General features: G+C 36.3%; 1 protein-coding gene across 1 annotated transcript in view; it reads left to right on the top strand.

Moving 5' to 3' along the window:
* NEGR1 (neuronal growth regulator 1) overlaps positions 1–27,880 on the top strand; it is an 848,329-nt gene that overhangs the window by 341,895 nt on the left and 478,554 nt on the right. The window contains exon 2 of the mRNA XM_082688561.1: positions 6,501–6,774. Coding sequence (XP_082544687.1) covers positions 6,501–6,774 — 274 coding nt within the window. The remainder of the gene's footprint in view (positions 1–6,500; positions 6,775–27,880) is intronic.

Below are 27,880 nucleotides of genomic sequence, written 5' to 3'. Positions count from 1 at the left end.
TCTCTTGCAAAATAAGAAATCAATGTTATTTGGTATTTTGTTTTTGTTTTTCCCTACTATAGGTAAAATATGCCCAACATGACATTATTTCCATTCTAAAAATAAATGTACATGTGATATTAATATAGGTAGATAATATTAACTAGGTAATAATTGCCTGGAGATTTAATGCAATTACTTCATAATAAAATTATTTCCATGCATTACAAATTTCAATAAGCAAGTCATCTGTAAGTTACTTACCCTCTCTATACCTCACTTTCTCCTTTGCAAAATGGGCATTATGATAGCACCTGACAGAAGCTATTTTAAAAGTTCTTTGTGAGGAAATGTACACAATGGGCTTATAATAGTATATGGCCAAAGTAATATTAGTAAGTTATTTTAGCTAACATGGAACACTACCAAACCATTACCTGTAGAAGTGTATTTTCACTTACATATCTCTTAAAAATATTTAAAAGTATAATTCTCATCATCTATAGGGATGAGTAATTCACTACATAACTAAAACTCATTGGACAAATTGCTGAGTTTGTGGATTGCCCTTGACAAAATCTCACATTCCCTGCACATGCCAAAATAGAAAGATAATAAGATTTGTTTCTGCCCCAGAGCAGTTTCTACTATAGTAGTAGTAAAGGAGCTCTGGAATTCATAAATCAAACTACTGTTATATGTAATATTATTATCTAGCAAACATTATATAATATAATTTACATGTTATACACATATATGTGTACCTATATGTCTCTTCATATCCATATCTGTGATATCATACTTAGAGAATAACTACCATCAAAGACATTAAGAAGGGAGTGCCTTACAAACAAGGCAAGTAGGAGAGGGGGTTGCTCTGATCTGTTTAATCTCTGCTTTACTTCCCTTACTTGATTTTGGCCTGGAAGCCAGGATATCAAAACTCTTTGTATGAGGAATTAGCATGGTGACTGTATGGGGTTGTGAATTTTTTGTTTTTCTCTTTATGCTTTTGAAAGCCTTCCTGTCAAATTTAGAACTTTGTGATACAATGAAAAGACAGCTGTGAAGGTAGCTGGCCAGCTTCTTCACAGGAATATCATTTTCACATGGTTTAGCTTTGAATCCAAGGGAAATAGCACTTTTCTCTTTTATTAATTAGTACCTTTAAAAGGAGCTTTCATTAATCAACGTGTCTTATGAAAAGTTGGTCTCTTTCCATAGAGCTGAATAAATCCCGCTGTGTGGAGTACTGGTAATGGTACTAAGGCTTATGTTTTTGGAATGTGTTACAGAGAATTAGAGATATGAAAGAAAAAAAAATCAATCCTCAGCAACTATAGGCCTTTTTTCTTAATAGAGCTTTTAAAAATATTAAATAGCCCCAAATATGCTAATTTCCATCACATTTTCTGATATCCACCTTTCAGATTTAATCATCACAAGTAGTATTATTACAGAGTCTGTTAGAATTGTTCCAACATCATTTTGATCAACTTGAGGTTCACCAAATGGGACTTTATACCACCCAGATCAGGACCTGCCTAATAGTGTGGAGTAGTGTCATTTATAAAGGAACTCCTCGAAAGAGTTGAAAAACATCAATGCCGTTCTTATTAGAAAAGCACTATCTTAAGCCCGGGTTTATATAATTAACAACCCTGAAACAAAATTAAGTATTCAGGTTATTTTTTTGTAGATTTTTCAGCAACCAGATGTTTGGAACTATGATTACAAAACATCCAGATGATTGACTCAAAATTTAAGTATTTGTCATGATATTTGGCATGGTGTTAACACAGCTTCTGGGGAAAAATGTATTTTTGGAACTGTTTCACTCATCTCCCAATGAAGTAGGTAGTCTAGCAGATTTTTTAAGTGGAAAAGAAAAAAAAAAACTTTCAGGAAAAGCCATGCTATATTCAATTAAAGGATATATTCATTATTAAACATTTTTTATTCAGATTATTTCATTATCTGTACCTCAGAGGGATCCTAAGATCACTAACTGTTAAAATTTTCCATTTTGGAGTCCACAGAGGAAAAAGATCCAAGTCTGTGACCCAAGAATTATTGCTTCATCCTGCCCCATTAATGATTTGTCTTTACCTCACCAACCTCTCCCTCACTCATTAATTCTTCCATCTAAGAATGGAAGTCCCTCACCCTGGCTGCTGTATGACTCTAGGAATGTGTAACATAGTCTGTCAGCATGGTTGAATGCAGACCAACTGGCTTCATTCAAGATATAAACCTTCAGTACCTTTGTTTCTCCATTATTAAAATGAAGATAATGGTATCTGGCTTTTATATGGTTATGTGAAGATTAAATAGGATAATAATTGTAAGTGCCTAACAAAGTGTCTAGCACATACAAAGCAGAATTTTCAATGAGTTAAAGTGGTTCCTGAAGTATAGAGTCAAATGTAGTTCCTTCTTATTTCAAGTAGTTCTGAGCCCAGCTCCCGTCTGCCCCTTACCTACCACTCTGCTCTCTTCACAGAGCATGGTTCCCCGCCCACTAACTCAGATTGCTTAGTGCATCTTCTGTATCATAGATTAGTCACTGTTTGTAGGCCATATATATACATTTAATTATATGTTATCATACATTAATGTGGGCATGACTTTGCTTTCCCAACTAGGTTGTACTTTGGAAATTTTTATTTACTTTACCATATTGTTTCTTCTTCTAAAACTATCTTAATTTTTGCCTTCATTCATCCATTCAGCAAATATTTATATTTATTTTCAATTATTTGTGGGCCCTTGGAATACACAGAAATAACCAAACAGACAAAGGTCCCGAATGTTACTTCTAGCAAGGAGAGGCAGAAAATAACCCAGCAACTAAACAGATAATGCATTTCATAGGAGTGTAGCAGTGTTATTATTTTTGCTATTTAATATATTAGAAACTTCAGTGAAGACCTAAGGAAGATAGTGATTAAGTTATGCAGCTCTCTGGAGAAAGAGAGGTCCAGGCAGAAGAAAGAGGAAATGCAAACTTCCTAGGGCAAGAGCATGTGCCCCTTTGTTGGAAACAAAACTAAAGGATCGTAGTCTAGAACAGAATCAACTGGAAAAGAGTAGCAGCTGGTAGGGTCAGAAAGGCATCTAAGGAAGATTGCATAAGATCTTTGACCACTCTCAGGATTAAATTTTTTCTTACGAGTGAAATAAGAAATGAAGTAGGAAGCCATGTTGATGTTCTGACTTAAACTCTAAAAAGTTTATTCTATTTATTGTAGAGAGAATAAACTACACTACAGATGTCAAGGGCAGAAACCCGAAACTCTGAGGCAATTGCAATAATCCAATTATAATAATAATTTAATTATTATATTTTCACTTCCTATTCTGCATGATGGCCATTCATGAATATACTTTATCATCCTTTCTAAATTATGGATTTTGTATGGGCCAGGATACCACCATATTTATATTTTTAGACATTAGAATTCTTAAACCCAGAAAAATGTTTTTTGGTGCCTGAAGAGTACAAAACTAAATTATTACCACTTCTCATACTTCTTTTACCCCTCCCTATCACCTGCACTTTGCCATACCCTGAATATCTTCCTTCCTTCCAGAATTCCTTCTTAATACATTATATACATGTCAGATAGTATCTCTTTCTATTGTAAAGAAAAAAAAAACCCACAAAACTAGGGTAGATATGAAGAACAAAGAGGAGGTAGAAAGGTAGAAGATGTAGTTTTTACAATTAAGGAAACTTATGTGAGTATTTGACCTATTTCATATATTTGATATAGTCATGTCATAGTTCACCTTAAAACTCTATGTCTCTATATAAGCATCTTGTGATTTCATAAAATAGAAGCCATTCCTAGATCTTGCTGTTCCCAATTTGTAAAATTCCATTATGGTAATTTGAGTTATTTAAATTGTAACTCTATAGTGTCATTTGAGAATACTGCTATAGAAATCCAAAGAAGTCATACAAATTTTTTTTGTTTTTGTTTTTGTTTTTTAGTTGAGTCTCATTTAAGGGTCTTCTAAATGTATGTCTTGAAAAGCTTTGGATCAGGACCAATAACAATTGTGAAATATAGTTATCCAACCAAGGAGACATAAAAAAGCTCCCTTTTCATTTTTCACAGGGAAGAAGTTAAATTCTGCTCTTCCCTGATGATCCCTAATATACCAGAACAGGAATAGTGCTTACACTAAGACCAGGAGTTATAACCCAGATTTGGTCTATGAAAGCTCCAGTATCTAAAGGCTAGTTAATCTCTGTGCTCTTCCTGATACCTCCCCAAATAAAGATAAAGCTGTCCCTGCCTCAAGGGAAAGGAAAATACCCAGCAGAGTGCTCTAAATCAAACTTTCATGGTAGAACGTGCATTAATAATTAATTTTCTGCTTCCTTTAGAATTGGACAGGTTAAACAGTTGGTCACATTTAGTAAATAAGAAATTACTTGCAGTAATTTCTGCAACATTCTGATCATCTTTCCATTTCTGAAACCTATTTTAGAAATCTTTGATCTACATTACAGAGGCAAGGACACTGAATATAGAAATATAAGACTTGATTATGAATTCCACTTTGTCACCCACTAATAGTGTGGCTTGGGCAAGTCATTTAACCTAAACATTCCATTTATTTTCTAGTGATGAATTGGGCATAACAATCCATACCCCAGAGGGTTGTAAATGAGCATCAGATAGGATAATGTGTAAAGGCCATGAATGCAGAGGTCACACAGAAACACTTGATGAACCCATGTATTACATACAAGCATTGTAATGACCACAGTCCTAGTAATGATAATTCAGTGTTCTATCCTATAGCAGTAGACACGTGATCTTGTGAAATGGGAAATATGTCCCCTCTATCTTCTTTCTGCATATCATTAGGAATGACAATATTCCATAATTGTTTAATTATGCCATTAAAGTGGGTTTTATTTTCTTCATTAATTACATAAGGAAAAGCTTTTCAATTAACAACGACCTTTATGACTTTACTAGTTTGGATTCTGTAGATGGCAAAGCTGACTGCAAATTAGATTCTGCAGTGTACCTTGTTCCTTATTTTTTCACCCACTGATTAGTTTTATACAGTTGGCAGCAGCCTACCCTGTTGCATTCAGCTTGCAATTTTGTAGCAATCTCAAACACTGTGTTCAATCCCCCAAGGTGTTCTGTAGAAATGCTGTCAAACTATTTCGATGTATGTGTATTTTCATTCTGTAGCTGTGCTTTGTACTCATTTAAGAAAACCAGTCTTTAATTTGTATCAGAACATTTCCAAGATGAAACCTAGAATTCCAGGCTTCAGCAAAATCACTGACATATGACCACAGCAGCCTTCTGTTCTAAATCATGATGTCTGACTTCTGTTAGGTACAAAGCTATATTTTTGAATCTTGTTATAAAATACAACTTTGAATAAATGGCTTCAGAATTGACCTTAAAGTCTACTAATTGCCATCACCCTTTCTATGATCATCTGGCTTTAGTTTCCCTTTCCAGTTTCATCTCTCACTCCTCCCACCCTGTACTCCATGCTTGTTTGTCTTTGAAGTGTGTGGCTTTCTCTCTCATACTTTTCTCTGGTGTTACCCACATATGGCACCTCTGTCTAAATGTCATGTCTCCACTCCTTGCCTCTTTATTCAAGGCATTTTCTATTCCATAAAGCCTATTCTATACCCCTAGTATCCCTTCTGAGTCAGTTAGTTCTTTTTTGTAACTTGTGCCTGATTGAATCAAACAATTCTTTGTCTAGCATTGATTGGTGGCCTGATTGTCTTCCTTACTAGACTTAAAGTTTTGGAGAGCGAGGGCAATACCATTTTTAAATCCATAAATAGTAGAAGCCTCATAAATGTTTGTTGGATAAATGAATGCTTCCTGGAACGACTGTTGGTCAGCTTATTGAGAAGACAGCAAGTATTTGCTACTAATGTCTTGTCTCCTTCACTTACAACAGCAATCTTATCAGTAAAATGCAGTTTATAGTTTCAGTGTACAGGCTTATTACTCTTTAAATGCATAATAAACATAATAAGGTACTGTTCTATGCTTTCTATTTAGTATCTAGTATATTATATTAGAATTGGATTTGGTTAAAACAGTCTAACTCGTGGACCTTTTCTACTTCTTATAATTTCAAAGAAAAAATGTTTTAATGTTGAAATTATTATTTTAAGGAATTTAACTTTATTTAAATTTACTTGTCATCCAGACAGAGTGAAAAAGGATTTTGACTGGCTCCAAGTTAAAACACACACACACAGAGACACACACACACACACACACACACACACATTTAAAACAAAACATGCCTGTATGCAGGCATTGCTTCACATTTGCATTGGGAATGGAAGATGTACCAGTGTGCTCAAATGTTCATATTTTCTGCATTTTTGTCTGATGTTTGTATTTGATACAGTGCTATAATTCAACATATGGAAATGCACTCAGAACAAAGCTAATGTTGTCTTTCATTTTCATTTTGATTAATAGTGTTCTGTCTCTGGTAATTTGTAGGTGTTATTTGGAAGATGGAGCTTCAAAGGGTGCCTGGCTGAACCGGTCAAGTATTATTTTTGCGGGAGGCGATAAGTGGTCCGTGGATCCTCGAGTTTCAATTTCTACATTGAATAAAAGGGACTACAGCCTCCAGATACAGAATGTAGATGTGACAGACGATGGCCCATACACGTGTTCTGTTCAGACTCAACATACACCGAGGACAATGCAGGTGCATCTAACTGTGCAAGGTATGCATTTCTGTAATTGCTATATTGCAAAGGACTATATTTAACAAGATTCAGTATTTAGGTATCAGAGTGACTCAGAAGTAACTGACAATGTTGAAAGATACGTAGTCATTGTCTTCAGGGATTTATGTTCCTAGATTCCATTAAGTGTAATGGCTATTATAAACATTTAAGTCCCCACTTACCAAGATCAAAAATTATCCATTAACACCACATTATGATTTTCTTGTGTATTCTTCACTTAGTATATTCCTGTGAGTTACCCGTTCAATACATCTTTGAGAACCCATGACTGATACATTAAAATTAATGTTTGATAACCCATGATGGATGCATGAAAATATTAGAACTTTTTGAAATATCTATAGTATAACTCTTTAAAAGTAATCCTCCAGACTTCCAGCACTCTGTCTCAATTCAAATTCTGCTTACTTTGATTGAAGTCACAATGGAAAGAAACAGCCTTCTAGAATTACTTTTTTTAAATATAGAGTAATTGGAAAAATATGGTACACAATGGATTATACTTTGATTTACTTTCAGTAGATCATAAATCATTCTAGCTAATTTACAATCTCCAAATACACACAAAATCATCAAGTTACTTTATTTTTCATGCATACTAAAATGGAAGAGTGTATATATCCCCAATATAAATACTTTTCAAGAAGAATGCAATTACAATGCTAGTTGAATAGAAAATGCATATTCTTGTCCTTTCATTATTTCCTTGTGCTTTATAGATTAATGATGTGTTGTTTCCATAAAAATATTGTGCTGTGGATCTGAAGATGACACTGCAGCATTTCTAAGTAAAATTAATGACAAATTATGTGATAATATGGTACCAGTGAGTGCATGCTTTATTCCTAAGAAGAAAGCTGAGGGAGCAAGTTAGTTGTATTATCTCTGAGTTTACCCTTCAAAAATTGAACTCGAAGTATTAATTTAGGTACATGGCTTACATCTGGAATTTCATTAACTTACACCTTTATTTCCTTATATAAAGGTAAGCCCGAAGTCAAATACAGCTTCAGTTAGTAGTAAATATTTTAACTTCATGATAAAATTTAAATGTATTAATTAAGTAATGAACTTTAAGGAGAAAAATGCAAGGTAAACAATAAGTCCGGGAATTTCCCCAATGGTTTTTCTTATTACAGATCATTGCACACTGTGGTGATGTTCTTTATTTAAAGTCACATGAGGATATAATAAGGTTTTCACCGAAGCCTGTCTTCATTCAGAGATTATCCAGAGATTCTAGGGGTCAGGAGTTAGTCCACCTTCAGAAACTGGCATGGGATTACAAATTAAAGACACATTTCTTCTGTTATGCAAGCCTAATCTTGTTTTCTTGTTTAGTTCTGCGCCCTTTGACTTGAGTTTCTAGCTCAAAGACTACAAAAGATTGTTATTGCACCAGAAAAAAAGTACACTTGAATAATAATTATATTTGAGTCACTGGAGATATAGACATTTTGCTTCTTATAGGTTTAAATGATGTCTTTCTGGACGCTAAACATACCCCTCTTTCCTTTTTCCCATTCTGTCTTGTTCCATTGTAGGCTTATATTTTTAAACCAGACTATGGATATATGAGCCCTGCCCAGGCACATGTTTGCTTTTTATAGGATGTCTTTATAACTTTATGCTATGTAGATGGTATAACACTATACAGATTTTTCAAACTGTTACATGCCTTACTATGGCATTCCTTTTTGTTGGCCATTTGGTGATGGTGAACTTTTGAACTCCATTTTAGGAAGTGTGTTGTAGGAACGCATTTATTGTATGTTTTATTATTATAATATGTTGTTGTTCTAGAAAAAAAATATTTGTGTTACTGTTTTGAAAGTTTGGGTTTGTGTTTGGGTCAAATTAAAAGCTAATAATTTTACAGTATTTATGAACATAATTACTCATTAGAAGTTGATTGACATGTGGGCAGTTTTCCAATTACATTAATAAAGTTCAGGGAATAAATTAATAGGCTTGTCAGTCAATTCAAGAACTAAATAAATGTCACAAAAAGTCAACCCCACTTGAGCTACATTTCCTCTTGATGAATGAAAATAAGCTGATGTGCACATCTCTTCAGTCTTTGTATTTCCTAGGTTGTCTGATACTCTGGTATATCTCAATAGTTTTGAAGTGTATGCTCTTTGCCTAACAATTTGTCAAGTCTTTATTCACCAAGATAAAGAAACTTAGCAACTGAGAGAAGACTGTATTAATCACTGATGTCAAACACACACATTGGTAGTAAAAACAAAGCTCATCTTTAATTGTTGCAACTATGTGCTCAAAGAAGATATTTAAAAAAAAAATCATTTGAGAAAGGGGATAATAGAAGGGATATCTTGCCAACACAGACATTGTGCATGGGAGATTTGTCTGTACTCTTGATTTCTTAGATTTATTAAGACCAGTGATGGGGACAATGGGGGAGAAAAAATATTGGAGTAGGAGTTGGAAAACCTGGATTCCAGTCCTGAATTTTCTCTCGTGAATGGATAATTACCAAGAAAACTCTAGTTTTCTCAACTGAAAGAGGAGGACTCAGGCCAGAAAATCTTACATGTCATTGAAAACCAAAAAGATGACCAAAACAAAACAGAAAAAACCCAACCAAACAAACAAACAAAACAAAAACACACAAATGAATAAACAATCAGGGATGATTTGCAAGGGAAAAATGTTATTTAGTTTAAAAAATGAAAAAAGTATTCCATAACATATGTGTAACACTTGCAACAAACACAGTGCAGGCTAAGTTTTACGTAGCTGTACCTTGGAGTATATATGCTGCAAGTATGTTCTATTTGTCTCCATGTTTTGCTTTCACCAACTTAGCTGAACAGTGTATGTACTTATAAAATGTGAAGAATGTTGTGAATTGGAGTTTTACTTCAAGGGTTTAGAAAGAAACTCAATAAGAAAATTACCTTTTCATTTCCTGTATATAGTATACCTAAATATTCAGTGGTTTACATCATGTGGTACAGCATTTACTAAGAGTAGCATTTCTTGTTCATGAGTATAAGAATGTACATGACTAGAGGAGTTGATATGAAGCCAAAGGCCCCTATTACAATCCTGTAATGACAAGGATCATATAATGTAAATGCTGCACATCTGAGTATATTATAGAGATGGCTTTTACTTTGAGTCCACGTCTGAAGTCTAAAGGTTGTGTATGGTACAAGGTAGATACATTCATAGATACTGTACATTAAACACATATAAACAATAGCCCCTGACAATACCTTGATTATAGCCTTGTGAGACTATGGACAGAAGACCCATTAAGATGTACTTGGGAAGAAACTGAGATAATAAATGTATGTTGTTTTAAGCCTTCCACACTCGTGTGTGTGCACTCTCACACACATCATATATGTGTGAAATGTTTATCCCTCAACTTGTGCCGTTTCAGGGAGATATATAGTAGATTTTCTCTAGACAGAATAGAACATTTGACTAGCACATATCTCTATGTCCAAAATAACTCATCAAGGGTATTTAACTTCCCCAGGGTGTTCTGTTTTCCTCAGGATATCTGGCTTACCTGGGATGTCTGTGATAGATGAGGTGGCACACTTCCCTTTCCAGGGATGGGTTTGCTTTTCTAGCTGCTGGGAGTGTTTTAAGCAGACAGCAGCACTGAGTGATCAGATATTTCCAGAATCATGTCCACTGTAGAGAGCCACTTTATCCAAAGTCAGACTTTTCCTAAAGCAACCAATATCTGATGACTGACTGAAAGGTCCCTCCCTTTCAGCCCAAAGTAAGATAACTCAGATGAGCCATTTTGGCTCCAGAACAGTGAAAGCTATTGAGCAGCTCTACAGCTGAGCTTGCTCTGTTCAATCCTAACTATCCTGCACCCTAAACGACTCATTTTAGCGCCTGCTTCCCAAAGATCCCAGACAATGACAGTGTCAGCCCCTTGTCTCTGGCTTAGTCATTGTTTGGAGAAAGCCTTTATAGAATGGAAAGACAACACATTCAAACACCATTTATTATTAACATTCTGTTTTACATTGGGGAGGATTTAAAGAGGCTTATAAAGAAGTAGTTAGTACCCCAAGATAAATAGAGGAAGTTGGAGGCAAAAGATAAGGTAAGCAGAGCAGGATGCAGTCAGTGGTGAGGTTAGAACATAAAAGGTATGTCATGATTTCTAAGTAATTTTAGAGCTCAGTAAAAATTTGGTTCCAAGGAGAACCTGGGTGGCTCAGTTGTTAAATGTCTACCTTCAGCTCAGGTCATGATCCCAGGTTCCTGGGTTGGAGACCCGCGTAGGGCTCCCTGTCTGGCAAGAAGCCTGCTTTCTCCCTCTCCCACTCCCCCTGCTTGTGTTCCCTCTCTTGCTGTGCCTGTCTCTCTGTCAAATAAATAAAATCTTTAAAAAAAATTAGTTCTAAGATTTGTAGCAGCCAATATAGAGAGAGAAACAGGATTAGGTATTCATTCCATGATCCACACAGTTAATTAACACTTACATGTCTTAGTCTCCTGATCCTGTTACTCAGAGTGGAGCAACATTTCCACTGTGAATCAGCCCAGAGAACCACTGTGAGGTGTGAGGAACATCTCCACAGTAACTGTACAGTACTCACATCACTCATTCAGAGAATTGTTCCTTATAACACCTCTCAATATAACCTGAAGTGCAGGGAAGTCAAGAAAAAATTAAAAATCTGAAAGTAAATTCGGTGAGATGCCAGTTCAATAACAGGACGCTCGCTTTTTGATTACTACCTTAATCTGTAAGTAAATTTTAGGACCTAGCCTTTCTGAGCCAAACCTCCACAAATATTATTTCTCTCAGTGAGTCTTTGAATAGGACTTCAGGTACAGATATTTTAAAATTAGACTTGCCAATGAGTATCTGGAGAGCAATTATTCCATGTGGCCACAAGAATAGAGCTGTATTCTTTAAAGACCAGTGCATCTTAATATAATGTTAGCATTCTTTTTATGAATATTAAAGCCTCAACAAGGTATAGGGGAAGAGAAAGACACCACACTTCTGCTCCAAGTTGACCTGATGCGCAATAACATGACATCACAGATCATAGACCTGCCTTCCTTGAAAGACCTGAAGGAGAAAAAAGCTACAATGGTCAAAAAAGCCAGTCAAAATACCACATATATTAGAAAATTCAAGTTGGTGTTCCGCAACAGTAAACATTTCAAAATTTTCAAAAAGCTACAAAATGAAACCAAAAAAAAAAATTAGCAGCACTAGGAAAAGTTTTATAGAACACACACATGTCAATAGACATTGCTTGAATGCAGTGATGGCTCAGAACAAGGCCCTCAGACTGGCTCCCATTCTATTTTATTTAAGCTCTTGTTGGGGAGATTAAGATTACACATAGGAACCCCACTTTGGACATGCTGTCAAATACAAAGAAGTCACAAAGACCCAAAATATAAACCCTAAAATTTTTAGCATAGAAAAAAAAAAAAGAAAAAAGAAAAAAGGAATAAACCATCTGAATTAAAAATGGTCCTTGATAGTGATGTTTCATTATCCCATCTGAAGTACCTTTAGCTTTTGGGAATGTAACTCTATAGTATACTTCTCAGATAAAATATTTATAAAATATAATCTTTTTAAATTAAAAAATTAAATATAATTAGCATACAACATTATGTTATTTACAGGTGCACAATATATAATGAGTCAGTATTTGAATATACTGTGAAATGATTACCACAATAAGTCTAGTAAACATCCATCACCACAGTTACACATTTTTTTATGATGATGTGAACTTTTAAAATCTATTCTCTTAGCAACTTTCAAATATGCAATACAATATTATTAACTGTAGTCATCATGCTATACTTTATATCCCCATGACTTAATTTGTTCTGTTGCTAGACATTAGTGCCTTTTAACCCCCTTCACCCATCTTGCCAGTCCCGCCATCTTCTTGAAGTTGTCAACCACCGATTATCATCTCTACATCCATGAGCTCACTTTTTGTTTTTTAAGGAAAATTTAAGGCTATTTCCCAGAAGTAACCGTGATTTTTGTAGATGAGCCATTTCTTTATTGTATTAACTGTACAACAGAGACACATGTCTTAGTTCACTTATGTGATAATAAATATATATTATCTGCTTATAAGAAAATGCTCATCATTTACTCTCCAAAATGAAGTTATAGTTAATATCAAATAGGGGTGGCTGGAGGGCTCAGGTGGTTAAGCATCTGTGTTTGCCTCGGGTCATGATCCCAAGGTCCTGGGGTCCAGTCTCACAATGGGCTCCTTCACTCAGAAGGGAGCCTGCTTCTCTCTCTGCCTGCCGCTTTCCCTGCTTGTGCTCTCTCTCTTTTGCTATCTCCCTCTGTCAAATAAATTAGGAAAATGACTAAAAAAATTAATACCAAATAGTTAAGGTACAAGTTACATGGATAGGGTGTACATACTCATTCTTATTCCCTCTATAAGGAAGTCCTCCTTATTCTATCATCAATTGTTCTTTGCTTACCCCAGTTCTCATTGTGGTGAGAGCCAATAGGAGCCAAAATATACGAGATCACACAAATTAATGGAGATCTGACTACCGATCACTGAGTCAAAACCCACTAAGGTGAATAAATGATGTAAATAAAGTTCTGCTAGTCCTTATAGATTCTCCCCACATTGTGGTAGTTGTAATGATGGAACCATACCTAGAAACAACCCACTTTTCTATTTCTATTGGTTGGAAATGTCCATACTTACAACTTAAGAAAAACGAATTTACAAGCATTTTGGATCATATGCATTATTAAGTAATAAGACGGTCATTGTATCCCCCAGGTGCTTTGTGCAATGGAAAATATTTAATCTCTTGAATAGATGAGGTTGTATTATTGATGTTCAGAAAGATAATGATTTGGAATCTAAATAGTTAGAACAATTATGCCTAATTTGTGAAACTTTGGAAAAATAAGCCCTTTGGGTGTCATTTGTGATGTAGAATTTCAGTAAAACCACCGAGTTCCCTCAGGTGGACCTTCACCGACAAACTCCGGGCTACTCATCTGGACTTACCTAGAATAGACTTTTTGGGCAGTGCATACTACATAGTAATTTTTTAAAATAAGACATTTTTCTGTTGGATATTTTCAATTTTCTTTTCAGAAATCCCTGTCCAACTCGAATCACTGTAGCTCCATTGGCAGTGTGTATCAGGCCAACTTCTAGGAAGCCATTTCCTTACTTTTACCTGTGAGTGTATTGACATTGATTAGGGTACTGGTTTAACAACCAGGATCCATTAAAAATAAGATTAATTGAACTGATTTTTAGTGAAATCCTCATTTGACCATTGGCACTTCTTCCAGAATAGATTTTTCTTCTTTCCTAAATATTCTTCTATTTTCTTTTATAGTCTTTAGAAAGGTTATTTCCTTATTCTTCTGCAATTGAAGTAAAGGAAGTGGTAGAAAGAGAAGGTACATTTAAATGAATAATATTTGTCTTAGAGAAAGATTTTCTCAGTGCGTGTAGCAATCATAATTTTCTAGCCAAAAATTAGTACATGAAATTTTATGTACCATCATTATAGGATCTTATTTTAGAACAGTATCTTAGATTAAAGCAGTGCAAAAATCCATAATGTACTGCTTACTATACACAGAAGGGAGTGAATAAGTTGATAGTGTTTTCTAATAAACTTTTAATATGCTGTCATTTGTGAATGCGAGAGAAGTGAGAGAGAGCAAAAACTAATATTGAGAGATACTGCACACTGTTGGCCTCCATCTGAGTCATCCCTTTTTCTGAAGATTCTGTAGAAGGAGCATTCATGGAAACTGCTGAGCTTCATAATTGGAGCAAGGAAACAGTATTGGAATTTAAATAAGCATCTTTGCTATCTAGTGAATTGTGACAGCAAGGAGGGTTCTTCTTTAATACTTCTGATTTACTCATGAATTGGATAATTTTTTTGAGATGGCAGGTTAGGGGCAATGAAACCTAAGGGTTGTATGGTTTGTGGTCCACATTGTTGAAAAGTAATCCTGCCATGCTTTGTCCTTGTTTTTATGTTTTGAATCATGTTGGCAGGTATTAGATTAAAGAATATTTAAAAATGGAATGTATTAAGAAGTACAACCATATTTATTATCATTCAGAGACTGAGTAGAACAGTACTTGCCTTTTTTTTTTTTTTGTAACACACAGTTCAAAATGCAATCTGACAATATTTTAGAGTAACAAACCCTTTAAGTGAGATCTGCTGCCCTTTAAAAATCCCTTCAACGATTAATGGATATTTATTCTAGTTCTTGAAACACATGGTTTGGTAAGTCTCTTAAAACTCAGACTGATGATATTTTTATGTTCTCAGTCATAATTCTGAGTTGTTTTGTGTGTTGCATTTCAGAATAGTTGTCTATCTTGGAGTATCTTTATTTTTTTTCTAAAAAACACACAAAAAATAACTATGTAAGTAATACATGCCAAATCCCAATGCAATGTACACTATCAGTATGAAAATCTCTCTATAAATAAAAGATTACCAAGCTTTAGCTGGTCTGCTTATTCTGAGAAACCCTGCAAATAAAATAAAAGCCTGATGAAATAATTTGTCTTCTTGGAAGTCATTGCAATACAATTTGATCTATGAAATAATTTTACTGTTACTTCCCCAAATTAGGTGGACAGTTAAGAAATTACTAACAAGATATTAGGATTTTGCTGTTTTCATTAACTAAATTCTAAATAGCATACCCCTTTATAACCCTTATATGTGTAAAATTTAGTGGAGGAGAAAACTTGAATCTGCCAATGATATTATTTATCTTATGATTTATAGCAGAAAAATAAGAATTAACTATGGGTAGTGCCAAGAAGAAAATGGGCACAATGAAGGCTGGTGGCAAAGTTCAGTTTGCAGAATCATAGAGTGACTCTCTGTCCTTGTGTCCCCCTGCCGCACAGCTCTTCAATTCCATGCCTTCAGGATCCTCTGGTTAGTGATCTAGCGGAAGCAGTAGGGACTTGGGAAAGGTTGCAGCTGCAGTAATCCCTCTGAACTCTCTCACCCACAAATGTTTTGCATCCAGACCCTTGGTTCTTAAACATTTTGTAGTCATGAGCCCACATGAAAATCTGATGATACCTGTACACTTGTTAGAGAATATACATACTGTAGGGACGCCTGGGTGGCTCAGTGGGTTAAGCCTCTGCCTTCGGCTCAGGTCATGATCTCAGGGTCCTGGGATCGAGCCCTGCATCAGGCTCTCTGCTCATGGGGGAGTCTGCTTCCCCCTCTCTCTCTGCCTGACTCTCTCTGCCTCCTTGTGATCTTTCCCTGTCAAATAAATAAATAAAATCTTTTAAGAAGAAGAAGAAAATACATACTGTTAATATTTTAAAACTTCTTCACGTGAGCAAGATTCTCATGAACGCCCTCAATCTATGTGTGGACTCCCAGCAAGAACCCCAGTGAAGTGCTTGTAGGTGAGGGCTGAGTTTTAATCCTTTTTTTTTTTTTTTTTTTTGGACTCCCAAACATCCAGGAAACTGCCTGACAAATGTTAGGGACTCAATAGAGATTTATTGGTTGTACATATGTGCATGTTTCTTCTTGCTCCCTGGCTTCATGCCAGTCACTTTGCTTAAGCTGTGACTTAATGTATTGATGCTATCTTTAGGGCATAACATCGGGAATGCTGACATAACGGGAAAATTTTTAAATTAAAAGGATTAGTTAGGCATTCATGACTTAGGTTGCTTATTTCCATTCCAGGTCATAGCATCTTTATCCTCTGCTAATCCCCATGTTTTTACAAGTGCAGAATAGTGATTGCATTTTGTAGTGAAAAAATAATAAATGCGATACCAGCATTTTATGAATATATATATATACATATATATATGTATATATATATATATATATATATATATATATATATATATATATATATATGGCAATGTTATTTTGAGAAAAAAAAATATAGGACAGAGTTAGCTACAAAGATTAAAGCCAAGGGCTCCTATTGCTACACCAGATAAGGGGTTAACATTTAAAAAGGGCCTAGAATAACACAATTAGAATTTCCTTTCAGGTATTTCACTCATTATTTTAGGTCTGATTTGAGCAAGTTGGTGGATGCACGTGTTTTAAAATGGCAGATTGAAGAGTTGATGATGGATAGGTTTCAGAGTTATTTATTAGTACAGAATTAAGCAAGACATATACATTGTTTTCCCTCTGCTTATTACTGTTTCATTTAAAGTAGCCTATTTTAAAAGGACATCTAGGATTAATTCAGTTTAATTAAAAAAAATTTGTGTTGTCCCACTTTAATTCAATACCTACTCTGTGCAAATAACTTTGCTAAAAGTTGCATATGTGTTCCTTATGCTAAGCAGGATGGTCCACAGAGATGACCGTGTCCTAATTTCTGGAACGCATAAATATGCTAGATTACATGACAAAGGGGAATTAAGATCGCAAATCACCTAACCTTAAAATAGGGATAGCATCTTGGATTATCCAGGTGGGTCCATTAAAGCTACGAGGTCCCTTAATAATGGGGGAAAAAGATAGAAAAGTGTCAGAGTAGTGGAAATAGGTCAGAGCAATGTGATAGAAGAAGGACTGGATCTGCCTTTACTAGCTTCAAAGATAGAGTATCATGAATTGAAGGATATGGGTAGCATCTAGAAGCAGAAAAAGGTAGGGAAATGGATTCTCCACTAGAGACTCCAGAAGAGAAGGCTGGAGTGGCACTATCTTGATTTTTCCTGAAAGGACTTGTCACATCTAACATACAGGACTGTAAAATAATTTTTTTTTAAGATTTTATTTATTTGACAGAGAGAGATCACAAGTAGGCAGAGAGGCAGGCAGAGAGAGAGAGAGAGAGGGAGGAAAAGGCAGGCTCCCTGCTGAGCAGAGAGCCCGATGCGGGGCTCGATCCCAGGACCCTGAGATCATGACTTGAGCTGAAGGCAGAGGCTTAACCCACTGAGCCACCCAGGCAGCCCAAGATAATTTTTTTTTTAATTTATTTGACGGATAGAGAGAGATCACAAGTAGGCAGAGAGGCAGGCAAAGGGGGGCAGGGGGGAGTAGGCTCCTGGCTGAGCAGAGAGCTCGATATGGGGCTCAATCCCTGGACCCTGGGATCATAACCCGAGCCAAAGGCAGAGGCTTAACCCACTGAGCTACCCAGGTGCCCCCCAAGATAATTTTTTTAAAGATAACTTTGTTTAAAGGAGTGCCTGGATGGCTCAGTCAGTTAAGCGTCTGCCTTTGGCTCTTGTCATGATCCCAGGATCCTGGGATTGAGCCTCTTGTCAGGCTCCCTGCTCAGCAGAGAGTCTGCTTCTCCCTCTCCCTCTGCTGCTCCTCTTGCTCATGTTCTCTCTCTCTCTCTCTCTCTGTCAAATAAACAAAATCAATCAAAAAAAGATACTCTTGTTTTAAGCTACTAAGTTTATAGTAACTTATGTCAGCAAATAGAAAACTAGTACGCACACACACACACACACTCAAAAATAAAGATACCTTCTTATACACCTAGAAGAGGGTTTCTCAGCAGTTGTGCTATTGACATTTTGGACCATATAGTATGTGTGTGTGTGTGTGTGTGTGTGTGTGTGTGTAGGAGTGGAAATGCCTGTATATTGTAGTATGTTTAGGATTAGCCTTGGCTGCTAGAGATTGTGTCTCCCTAAACCTAATGCCCAATGTGATGGTATTTAGAGGTGGGACCTTTGGGAGGAGCTTAGGTCATGACGGTGAAAACCTCATGAAAGGGATTAGTGTTGTTCTGGAAGAGAATCCACAGAGACTGCTCATCCTTTTAATCGTGTGAGGTTGTGAAAATAAAAGTTTGGCCATCTAGGGATGCCTGGGTGGCTCAGTTGGTTAAGCAGCTGCCTTCGGCTCAGGCATGATTCCAGCGTCCTGAAATTGAGTCCCACATCGGGCTTCTTGCTTGGCAGGGAGCCTGCTTCTCCCTCTACCTCTGCCTGCCATTCTGCCTGCCTGTGCTCGCTCGCTCTCCCTCTCTCTCTGATAAATAAATAAAATCTTAAAAAAGAAAAAAAAAAGTTTGGCCATCTAGGAAATGGGTCTTCATCAGAGACTGGGTCTGCTGATGTCATAATCTTGGACTTCTCAGCCCCAGAACCATGAGAAGTCAATGTCTGCTGTTTATAAACCACTGAGTTTATGGTGTTCTGTGATAGTAGTCTGAGTAGACTTAAAACATTGGCCTCAACACCATAGACACCAGTAGTATTTCCTGATTTTGACACCCCAATATATCTCAGGACATTGCTGAATGACTGCTGTGGTAAAAATCACCCCAGAATGAGATACTACTAAACTAGGGGAAAAGATAGAGACATGCTTCAATTCTCCAATGCATGGCAGTGTTTGATAAGCTCCACAAAAGTATAAGTCTTGGGGCACCTGGGTGACTCAGTGGGTTAAAGCCTTTGCCTTCGGCTCAGGTCATGGTTCCAGGGTCCTGGGATCGAGCCCCGCATAGGGCTCTCTGCTCAGCAGGGAGCCTGCCTTTTCCTCCCTCTCTCTCTCTCTCTCTGCCTGCCTCTCTGCCTACTTGTGATCTCTCTCTGTCGAATAAATAAATAAAATCTTTAAAAAAAAAAAGTGTAAGTCTTACTCATCTTGCTGTCCTACCCTTAGTGAATGGGTAGTGAATGGGTAGTGAATGGGTAGTGAATGGGTAGTGAATGGCTGATAAGCAAGTGGCTCTAAAACTAACTCTGAATTCACAATAGAATGAATGAGTAAGGTTCCTTAGAAGTACAAGCTAGCCAGTGACCTGAAAAATGTCCTCTAGATTTTTTTTTTCCCTCATTCAGTAATGTTTTAGGCTATTTCTCCCTTTGAAACTAGTTAAGTGTTCTCCTAAGTAGTTTAGTGTGGCATAAGAATTAGACTGGGCTCAGGTGACAGCCAGCTCTGATATTTATAAAGTATATGAACTTCATTGTTTCCATCTTTTTCAGACTCATTCCCATTCTCTGAGAAATAAAAAATAATACCCAACTCTCTGGATTGGTGTGAAAATTTTTTAAAAACACAATTAGGCATATGAGAAAATCCTTGTCTGATTCAGTGTAGATATTTAACAGATTTTTACCATCTTCCTATTCCAGTGTGCTAATAATGTATAGGGCTTCCTCTTTCCTTTTTTGAATTAGGACATAATTGGGATTGTTCTCGTTATTGATTCCCAGTGACTTTTATTTAAGAATATAGATAATAGAGTTAGTTGTAAAATATTAATACAATTAATTAATTTTCCTTCCAGTGGACAAATTTCATATGAAAAGATATAATCAATATATACCAATGTTAAGGTTTTGAACTACAATAATTAGAAAGAATTCTACATTTGTTTGAAAGCTAATTACAACCTAAAATTCAGGAAAAAAAATCTGGTGGCAGTCATTTTACCCTTATTGATTTCAGAGCCATTCTCTGTACCTCTTTTGCTGTGATTTGTATAATGCAGTTGGCTGACCCCTGCGGGTGTGTTCCCAGTCTGTTATGTTCTCTGGTTTCTGACGGGATTGAACCAATAGGAGACACTGGCAAAAGATCAGGAAGGGAGAAGTCAGGTTCTACCTCCTCTCTCATTGCTGCAGGCTGTGTGTCCTGCGAGCCATTTGCCTCCAGGGCTCCAGCTTCCACTGGACAACCCATCTTCCCGTTGGCACATCTCATGCAAGGCGGTCCCATGCTGTGGATCTTACTCCTGACGAACAGTCCTAACCTCTGGTCCTGATAGTGATCCTTGCTTGTAGGAATTATTAGCGGCTCCTCCTTTCACAAATCCGAGTTTCTTTGCTCTTACATGCTTTGATTTCTTAGCTCTTTATCACTTGTGTAAACAACTCCCTGTTTAAACCTCTTTTGTTTGAAATACTTAAATTGTCTTCTTTTATCCTGCCTGGATCTTGACAATTTTTTTTTTTTTTCTAAAATGTCAAGTGTTGTCTACTCGTTAATACTCTTCAAGAGGTATGTTTTACATTCTATCGTCTATATAGATAACTATTTTATATAATGATGATTACCTCTTTATATTTTGGAAAAATTATATCTCATTCCTCAGTATAAAAAACAAATTTAAAAACAAATTTTAAAATTAATTACACATACATTGGGGTCTCAGATTTACTAAACTAATTATCAGAAAGTAAGATAAATTAAGGAGAAAAGATGAAAGTATGCATAATTATTAAATGCTGGCATTTATGTGAGCCTTGGGCTCCTCTTTTATTAGCTTTTTGGGTGCAATTATCATTAACATTTCAGTTGCATCTTTAATGAATATTAGAGCTACAAATACACAATGGCATGAGTGGAAACGGCAGTGTTTCATTATTCACGCAGATTGTAACTTTAAGAAAAATAACCTAAAGAGAGACTAGAGAGCTGTAGTGGTATATTTGCTCTGGGAGCTATGAGCTGTGCAACAATATTCTGGGCCTTGATTTTTACTGCTGCATCTGTGCCTTTTGGGGAAACCAGTGAAAAGAAGTTTGGACGCTTCTGTAGTAAACCACTTAGCTGACTTTGGACACTACTTCTAATGCAACCTCGGCACATTCTTCAAACATCTGCCACATGCTAAGCATTGTTCTAGTGTTAAGAAAGCAAATACCCACAAATAAGAATTAGTTTTTCCCTCGAGGCATTTACAAGTCAGTGGGACAATATTGCCATGAGGCAAGTGAGTGCACCGAAGTTAGATAAGGGTTTGGTCAGACATACACCCAGGGTCCACATCAAGAAGGTGGTCCTTTTTCTACAGAGGTCATATCTAGCTTTAGGCATGAAGTAGGTTGATAGGTAGAGAGGCTTGAGGTTTGATTATAAAGCAGTAAGTGATGGTCAGTCTAGGAAACTGCTTGGAATGTCCTCTTTGTGTGCGTAATAAATCATTCAGAACTGAATGAGAAGCTCCTTCAAGACCCAGCAAGTGCTGAGGAAGCAGTTAGAAGTATGACACCACACTGTCTTATTCCATAAAGTGAAATGAGTGTTGGGGGATGGGCTGTTTGGAAATAGGACCTGCTCTTCAGATTGGGGGAAATGGCTCCATTAGAGCATTGCCATGAGACATCCTGTAGAAGTGGTGCTGACAAAGAAATGCTCAAATGTGCAGCTGTTGGGAGATCAAGATGCTGTTGGAGGTTGTTTGAGCATGTGAGAAGCAATGGGACTCTTGGGGAGCAGCTGTAGGAGGCTGTAATTGCTGGGCTCCACTGCTGACTGGAGCCATTCATTGCTGCAAGGAGCAGCTGCTGAGAGTTTAAGCAGGGGACCCTGGGGAGCCACGGCTGGGAGCTTCCCCAGATTAAGAAGCTGCCACGAGAAGCAGCATCCTTGAGTGTCATCCTGTGGAAACTTTAGAGTTATCCATCCAGTTCCACCATCACGGCAGTAGGCAATGGTCTGAAACTCAGTCTTAGGTATATAAAGAAATGATAAGTGAATGATTCACAAGATTGACAAAATAGGTTTGAGATGTTTAAATAACAAATTTCCTCAAACTTTGACACACAAACTCATTTTACTCCTTGGTAAAAATGCTACGACATTTTTACCCTGAAGAGTAGCTGTTACACTGACAAAAACAAAGTGATGTGACTTTAAATCAAGGGATTCTTTAACCATAAGACCCAGGAGAATATATCTAACATTTGGTACTTTTTAATATTTTTTCCCTTGGGAAGAGTAACTGTCATTTTTTATCCTATTCTTAAAGTTCCTGACACTAAAGTAGGTTAAGAGTTTTGCATTAAGAAGCCAGAAAAGAAGGTCAGCCATGGAGAACTCGCTTACATCTGCCACCAGCTTATCCACAAAAAGCACTGTTGTTTGATGAATTTATGTAATAATCATGTTAACACTATCTAGCATTACTGTGAGATTGTCCTTCTCATATTTTGTGTGGGATAATAATCCTTGATGCATTAGTGACTCAATGTGCATCTTTGTGGGCCAGGAGAGACTCAGTTAAATTGGGTAAATAAAAGCAGAATAATAGACTTTTCATTTTTATTTGAGTAAGACAAAATTATGGTGTAAGGACTTGAGGAAGAAAATCCAGTTGGAAAACTATTGTGATAGTCCACAGTTAAAGAGGGCCCTAGAACCAGTATGAATGCTGTGGAAATGGAAGGAATGGTGTGGACGTAGAGACGTTTAACATGTGAATGTGAGCATTTTAATTTTAAAACGTAATAGATCTAGTAATATTTTTGTTTTGTTTAAAATGTATAATGTTGCTGATTTCTGTCAAAATCTTTTCATCTAGAAAAATTCCATGTGGATTAAGCCACGTGAGAGTCAGATACCCTGACTTAATAGATACTTCATTGCTGTGGGTTTTAATCAATAAACTTGACCTTCAGTCTTGGCCCATTATACAATCTGTACTGGGCAAACAACAAAAGGAAATGAGGTGAGTCAGGTTTTGAGTATATTAGTGAATTGGGGTTTGAAAGATCAAGAATGGAATGTCAGAATAACAACGCAAAGGAGAAACTCGTTTTTTTTTTTTTTTTTTTTAAGATTTGCCATACATTTTTGGTTGTTTTTGTTGTTGTTTTGTTTGTGGGGGTTATTTTTTTTGTTTTGTTTTGTTTTGTTTTTTGTTTTTAGGTGCAACATAGCATACTCTGTTTTAGGATTTTCTTTTTTTCTTTTTGGACAGGAAAACTAAGTGTATTTTTCAAAGTAAATTTACCCCTGAAGCTCCTGACCTCCTAAAGACTCTTGGAAATAGTTACTTTAAATCTCATCTGGACAAATAAAAATTGCTCTCAAGATATTTATTTAGCTAATGAAGATGCCTTGCAGAGAATTTGAGCAATTATTTGAAGGCAGAAAACATTCCATGTGGCTCTTCTATCTCTTGTGGAGAGTTGTCAGCTTTGCATACCTTGGAGTGTTTTTAGTTTTTTGGGTTTTTTTTTTCCCCATCTCCAAAGGAGACACTGCCCCACTTTCTGAGACTTGGCATGTGGTTGGGATTACTGTGAGGCTTTTGAGCTTGCAGTTCACACAGCCCACTTGTCTTTGACAGTATGATATGTTCCTCTTTTAACTTCACAGAACACAGCAGTGAGATCTCCCTTAAAGGCAACCTAGCTCAATCTGTGCTTTCTGAAGTGCAGTTTGTTATCCACTTTTGTTGCTGCCAAAGTGTGATATGACTTACTTTTTTTGCATTTGCATATAGTGAAAAAAAATTTGGTGTGGCCTTATCAAGATCAAGGGGGGGAATGTATGAAATCCCTGGACACTTTGAATTCACAGGAACTTCTTGGAACATACTAGGGCTTAAGATACAGTTTTAATCAAATAGGAAGAGCTATATATTTCAGAAGCAAAACTGTCCCCTGCCTTGTTCCTTTAAGATAAGGTAGGGAGTTCATTGCCTTCTGAAAGGATAGAGGTTATTTTTGTACTTGTTATTAAAACATTATGTTACTATTCAAAGATAACTAAATATACCCAGTTGATTTAATATGCTGCATAATTTTTGAGTTCTCTCCTTGCCCCACTGCAGTATGTACTGTTTCATGTCATCACCAGAGTGATACTTAGGAGTGGCCATAGACAACAAGTCCCTTGCAATGCACTCTACCAAGTGTGGCCTCGGACCTCTCTGAGTATTACATGCAACTGAGAACACTCACACAGCTAGAGACATAGAGGGCATACACATGCACATGAAACACCAAGAGGAAAGTGTCACACCAGCTTCCACCTTTCTCTGTTTCCTGGACTCCTATCTTCAATGTAATAATAACAAATTTTCCATCATGTACAGCCCCAGGGAACCCTATTGTTTGAATCCAGCATGAACACTTTGCTTGTGGCTGGATAAAACACTAGACTTATCATTTGGAATAGTGTCTCTGATAACAATGATACTTCGTATTTGGGATTGAAAAATCTCTGTTTTGATATTTTGGGCTGATGGTCTTACATGTCTTTATATTTGTATCTATTTTTTAAAAAAGTATATATTCTTAAGGATCTCCACACCACCTGGGACTTTACCACCAAATTAGCTATTGCTTACAATCCTGTTGTCTATAAAGAAGAATATAAGGCTCTTGGTTTCTAATAAGATTCATTACGGTTTTCACTATTTACTTTGATTTTTTTAAATTATAGAATTAATAAAGATTTGTGTGAACATCAAATAGTATATAGTAGGTTTTTAAGTAAATGATTAGAGTTCGGAGCTCTCTCTCTTTAAGAAGTATGGCCAGAATGGCAAGCAAACACTTCTGCCTGCTTCCCACAATGAAACAATCCCTTCTGTCTTCCTATTCTTTTCTTTGCTCACTCTTACCTTGTGGGCACCCCCTTAAAGAACTCTGATGTTTCACATCACTGTGGTCTTTGTTCTTTCTGGAACCTTCTCCCAATTAGATTTAATCTCCCCTTCTCTTGGTTCTCCTTGGCCCTCTTCACTGTTTTTTCATAGCCCATTACTGATTAATGAAACTTGTTTTCTTGTTTCTAGCTAAAATGTAAACTACATGAGGACAGGAAATATGTTTCATTTATACTTAATAACCAACTATTTTTATAATGTGTATCTGCTACTAGGATCATGCTTTGTAAAGAAAACAACTTCTCCAGAATTATGATGCTATTACAGGACTTAGACAGTGGAAAGGGCTAAAGTGTTAGAAAAAGACTGACCTGAGCATGCATCTTAGCTCTCGCGCTTAGTAACTGTGAATTTAGGTTTAAGATGCTTAATCCCTTTGGGGCTTTGTGAATAATGAAATCTATGTTATAGAATTAATTTAAGAATTAGAAGATGAAATATGTTAAGTACTGGACAGAGTCAGTACTCAGTAAATGATGCTATTACTCTTTGTAGTGAAAGTCTTCTAAAAGATCTTAATGTGTATTTATAGTCAGTTGAAAGGGTCAGTGATTCATTTAAACTCCTCATTTTGTCCTCGTCTGTGTGGCTCTGACTTCTTATTTAATAGAGGTATCAAAAAGAATCTTTATAAATATTAGCTGCCTGTTTCTCCAACTTCCTATTTTTTTCTAGGTCTGGTCTTGTCTTTTCTTTATTTCTTCTTCTTTTTCTTTTGGAGGGTATGATGACCACTCCACATAGAAAAGTACATATACCAAGACATTTTTCAACTTTTCAATGACAAAAAAGCTTTTTGTCAAAAATAAATGTGTTAAAATGCCACCCAGCCACTTTTTTTTAGAATTAATGAGCCTCTTTAAAAAAAAAAAAAAAATTTACTTATTTATTAGAGAGACTAAGAGCATGAGCTGGGGGAGGGGCAGATGGAGAGGGAGAAGCAGGTTCCAGGATGAGTGTAGAGCCTAAAGAAACTTGATGAGGCCTGATGGGGCTCGATCCCAGAGCTCTATCCCAAAGCTACACGATCATGATCTGAGTCGAACACAGACCCTTAACAGACTGAGCCACCCAGGTGCCCCAGAATTAATGATACTCTCGCCAACTTTTCTATTTTAGACTAATCTTCTCCCAGCCTGACAAATAAAACTACTTAAGACATATATACATTTCATCATGTGGCCTCTAATTTGCATAATGGCAGACTAATTATAGACCATATTGCTGGGAAAACCTTTGGGGTCAACTAAAGAAAGAGAAAATACTTAACATCAGTCAAAAGACTTTTACCAAAGTCCCAAAATAAGAACACAAGACAACAACGAAAAAATTCACCAGTTAAAACAGGTAGTAATAGGCATTGATTTCATAGTAAAATAATGGTAGCATGAGTCTGTATGGAACTACTCAAAAGGGAAGCAAAACTGTTTCCTTACTTTTTATAAAATTATGACATAAATAAGAAAGAAAAAGAGAGAGAGAGTGAGAGGGACAAACAGACTACAGTAGTCCCCTCCATTGGGAGACTATGTGAAAGTTATTCTCAAGGAAGAACCATATCTCTCCATATAACCAAATATGGTAGTGCAATAGTACTTAGATGCCTGTGTAAAATTATGGGAAGAATAAAGAAGCATACCTATATTTCTTAGGAAATATGGAGGAGGCTTACATTTAATGGTAAATGGGAGTGACAGCACCAAACTTAAAATCGTGTGAAAGGTAGGATGATCAGATAGATGAATGGCAATAATTTAGAGCATCTGGTTTTCATTGCTTGGACTTGTACTATATCATCGGCAGATGTTCCACACTCTAAAGAGGTTAATAGAGGAGATAGGGGGCACAAAACTATGCATACTATTTTACAAGTGCATGTTTACTTAATACATATAGATCATACACCTCTATAGATTCATTTTTTCATGAACTTCGAAAAGTTATGATTAATGGGAATAAACTATGTGCCTGTTTTTATTCACTTGGTTTAGTTTCTTCTTTTGTTGTAAGATTTCCTTGCAAATCTTATTTTTACATTCCCATGTCTACTAAGAGGTAGTCTACAGACACTTTGTTGGCATAATTTGGAAACATGGTCTTTCCAGTGAATTTGTTCATTCACAGCAGCAATGTTGTGCCTCATTTACCTTTTCTGTGAAATACTGGTGGAAGAAAATATGAGTGGAAGAAGCAAAAAGGATATGGTTGAGCATGCATTCATGTAACTGTAACTGACATTTTGATTGTTGAAGTCATGGATGAAGACTGTGTATACTGAGACTGGCCTCAGGCGCCAACATTCATGACTGCCCTGTCAGCGTCCTCTTACAGGGTATAGATAGTAGTGTGGGTTTGTTCAGAAAGGGTTAATTCTCACTTAGGTTTGCTGTCTATGAGCCATGTCTTAGATTGACCATAAACTCTGATCTCAAGGGCCAGAAATATCTCACAGTCTTCTCATATTGTTGAAATTAGAATGCCTGTTTTAAATTTATCATTTGTTATGTTAATGGGAGAGAAGGCTTCTATTGTGATGAACTCTTCACAGAGAAGTTTATACCAACTGAGAGATTAGAGACATGTCCAGAAATATATTGTCTTGCATATACCAAGGGGTATATTTAGTTATCAGTGTTTCTTTTTCCTTTTCTTCAGAAGAAACATTTTGTGTCAGAGTTTGTAACCATGTGTTAATGACTGTAAAATAATGAAATTCAGGA

The sequence above is a fragment of the Mustela nivalis genome (genome assembly GCF_964662115.1).
Source record: "Mustela nivalis genome assembly, chromosome: 10".
In the NCBI taxonomy this organism is placed as follows: Eukaryota; Metazoa; Chordata; class Mammalia; order Carnivora; family Mustelidae; genus Mustela; species Mustela nivalis.
This window is presented reverse-complemented; position numbering and strand designations above follow the sequence as displayed.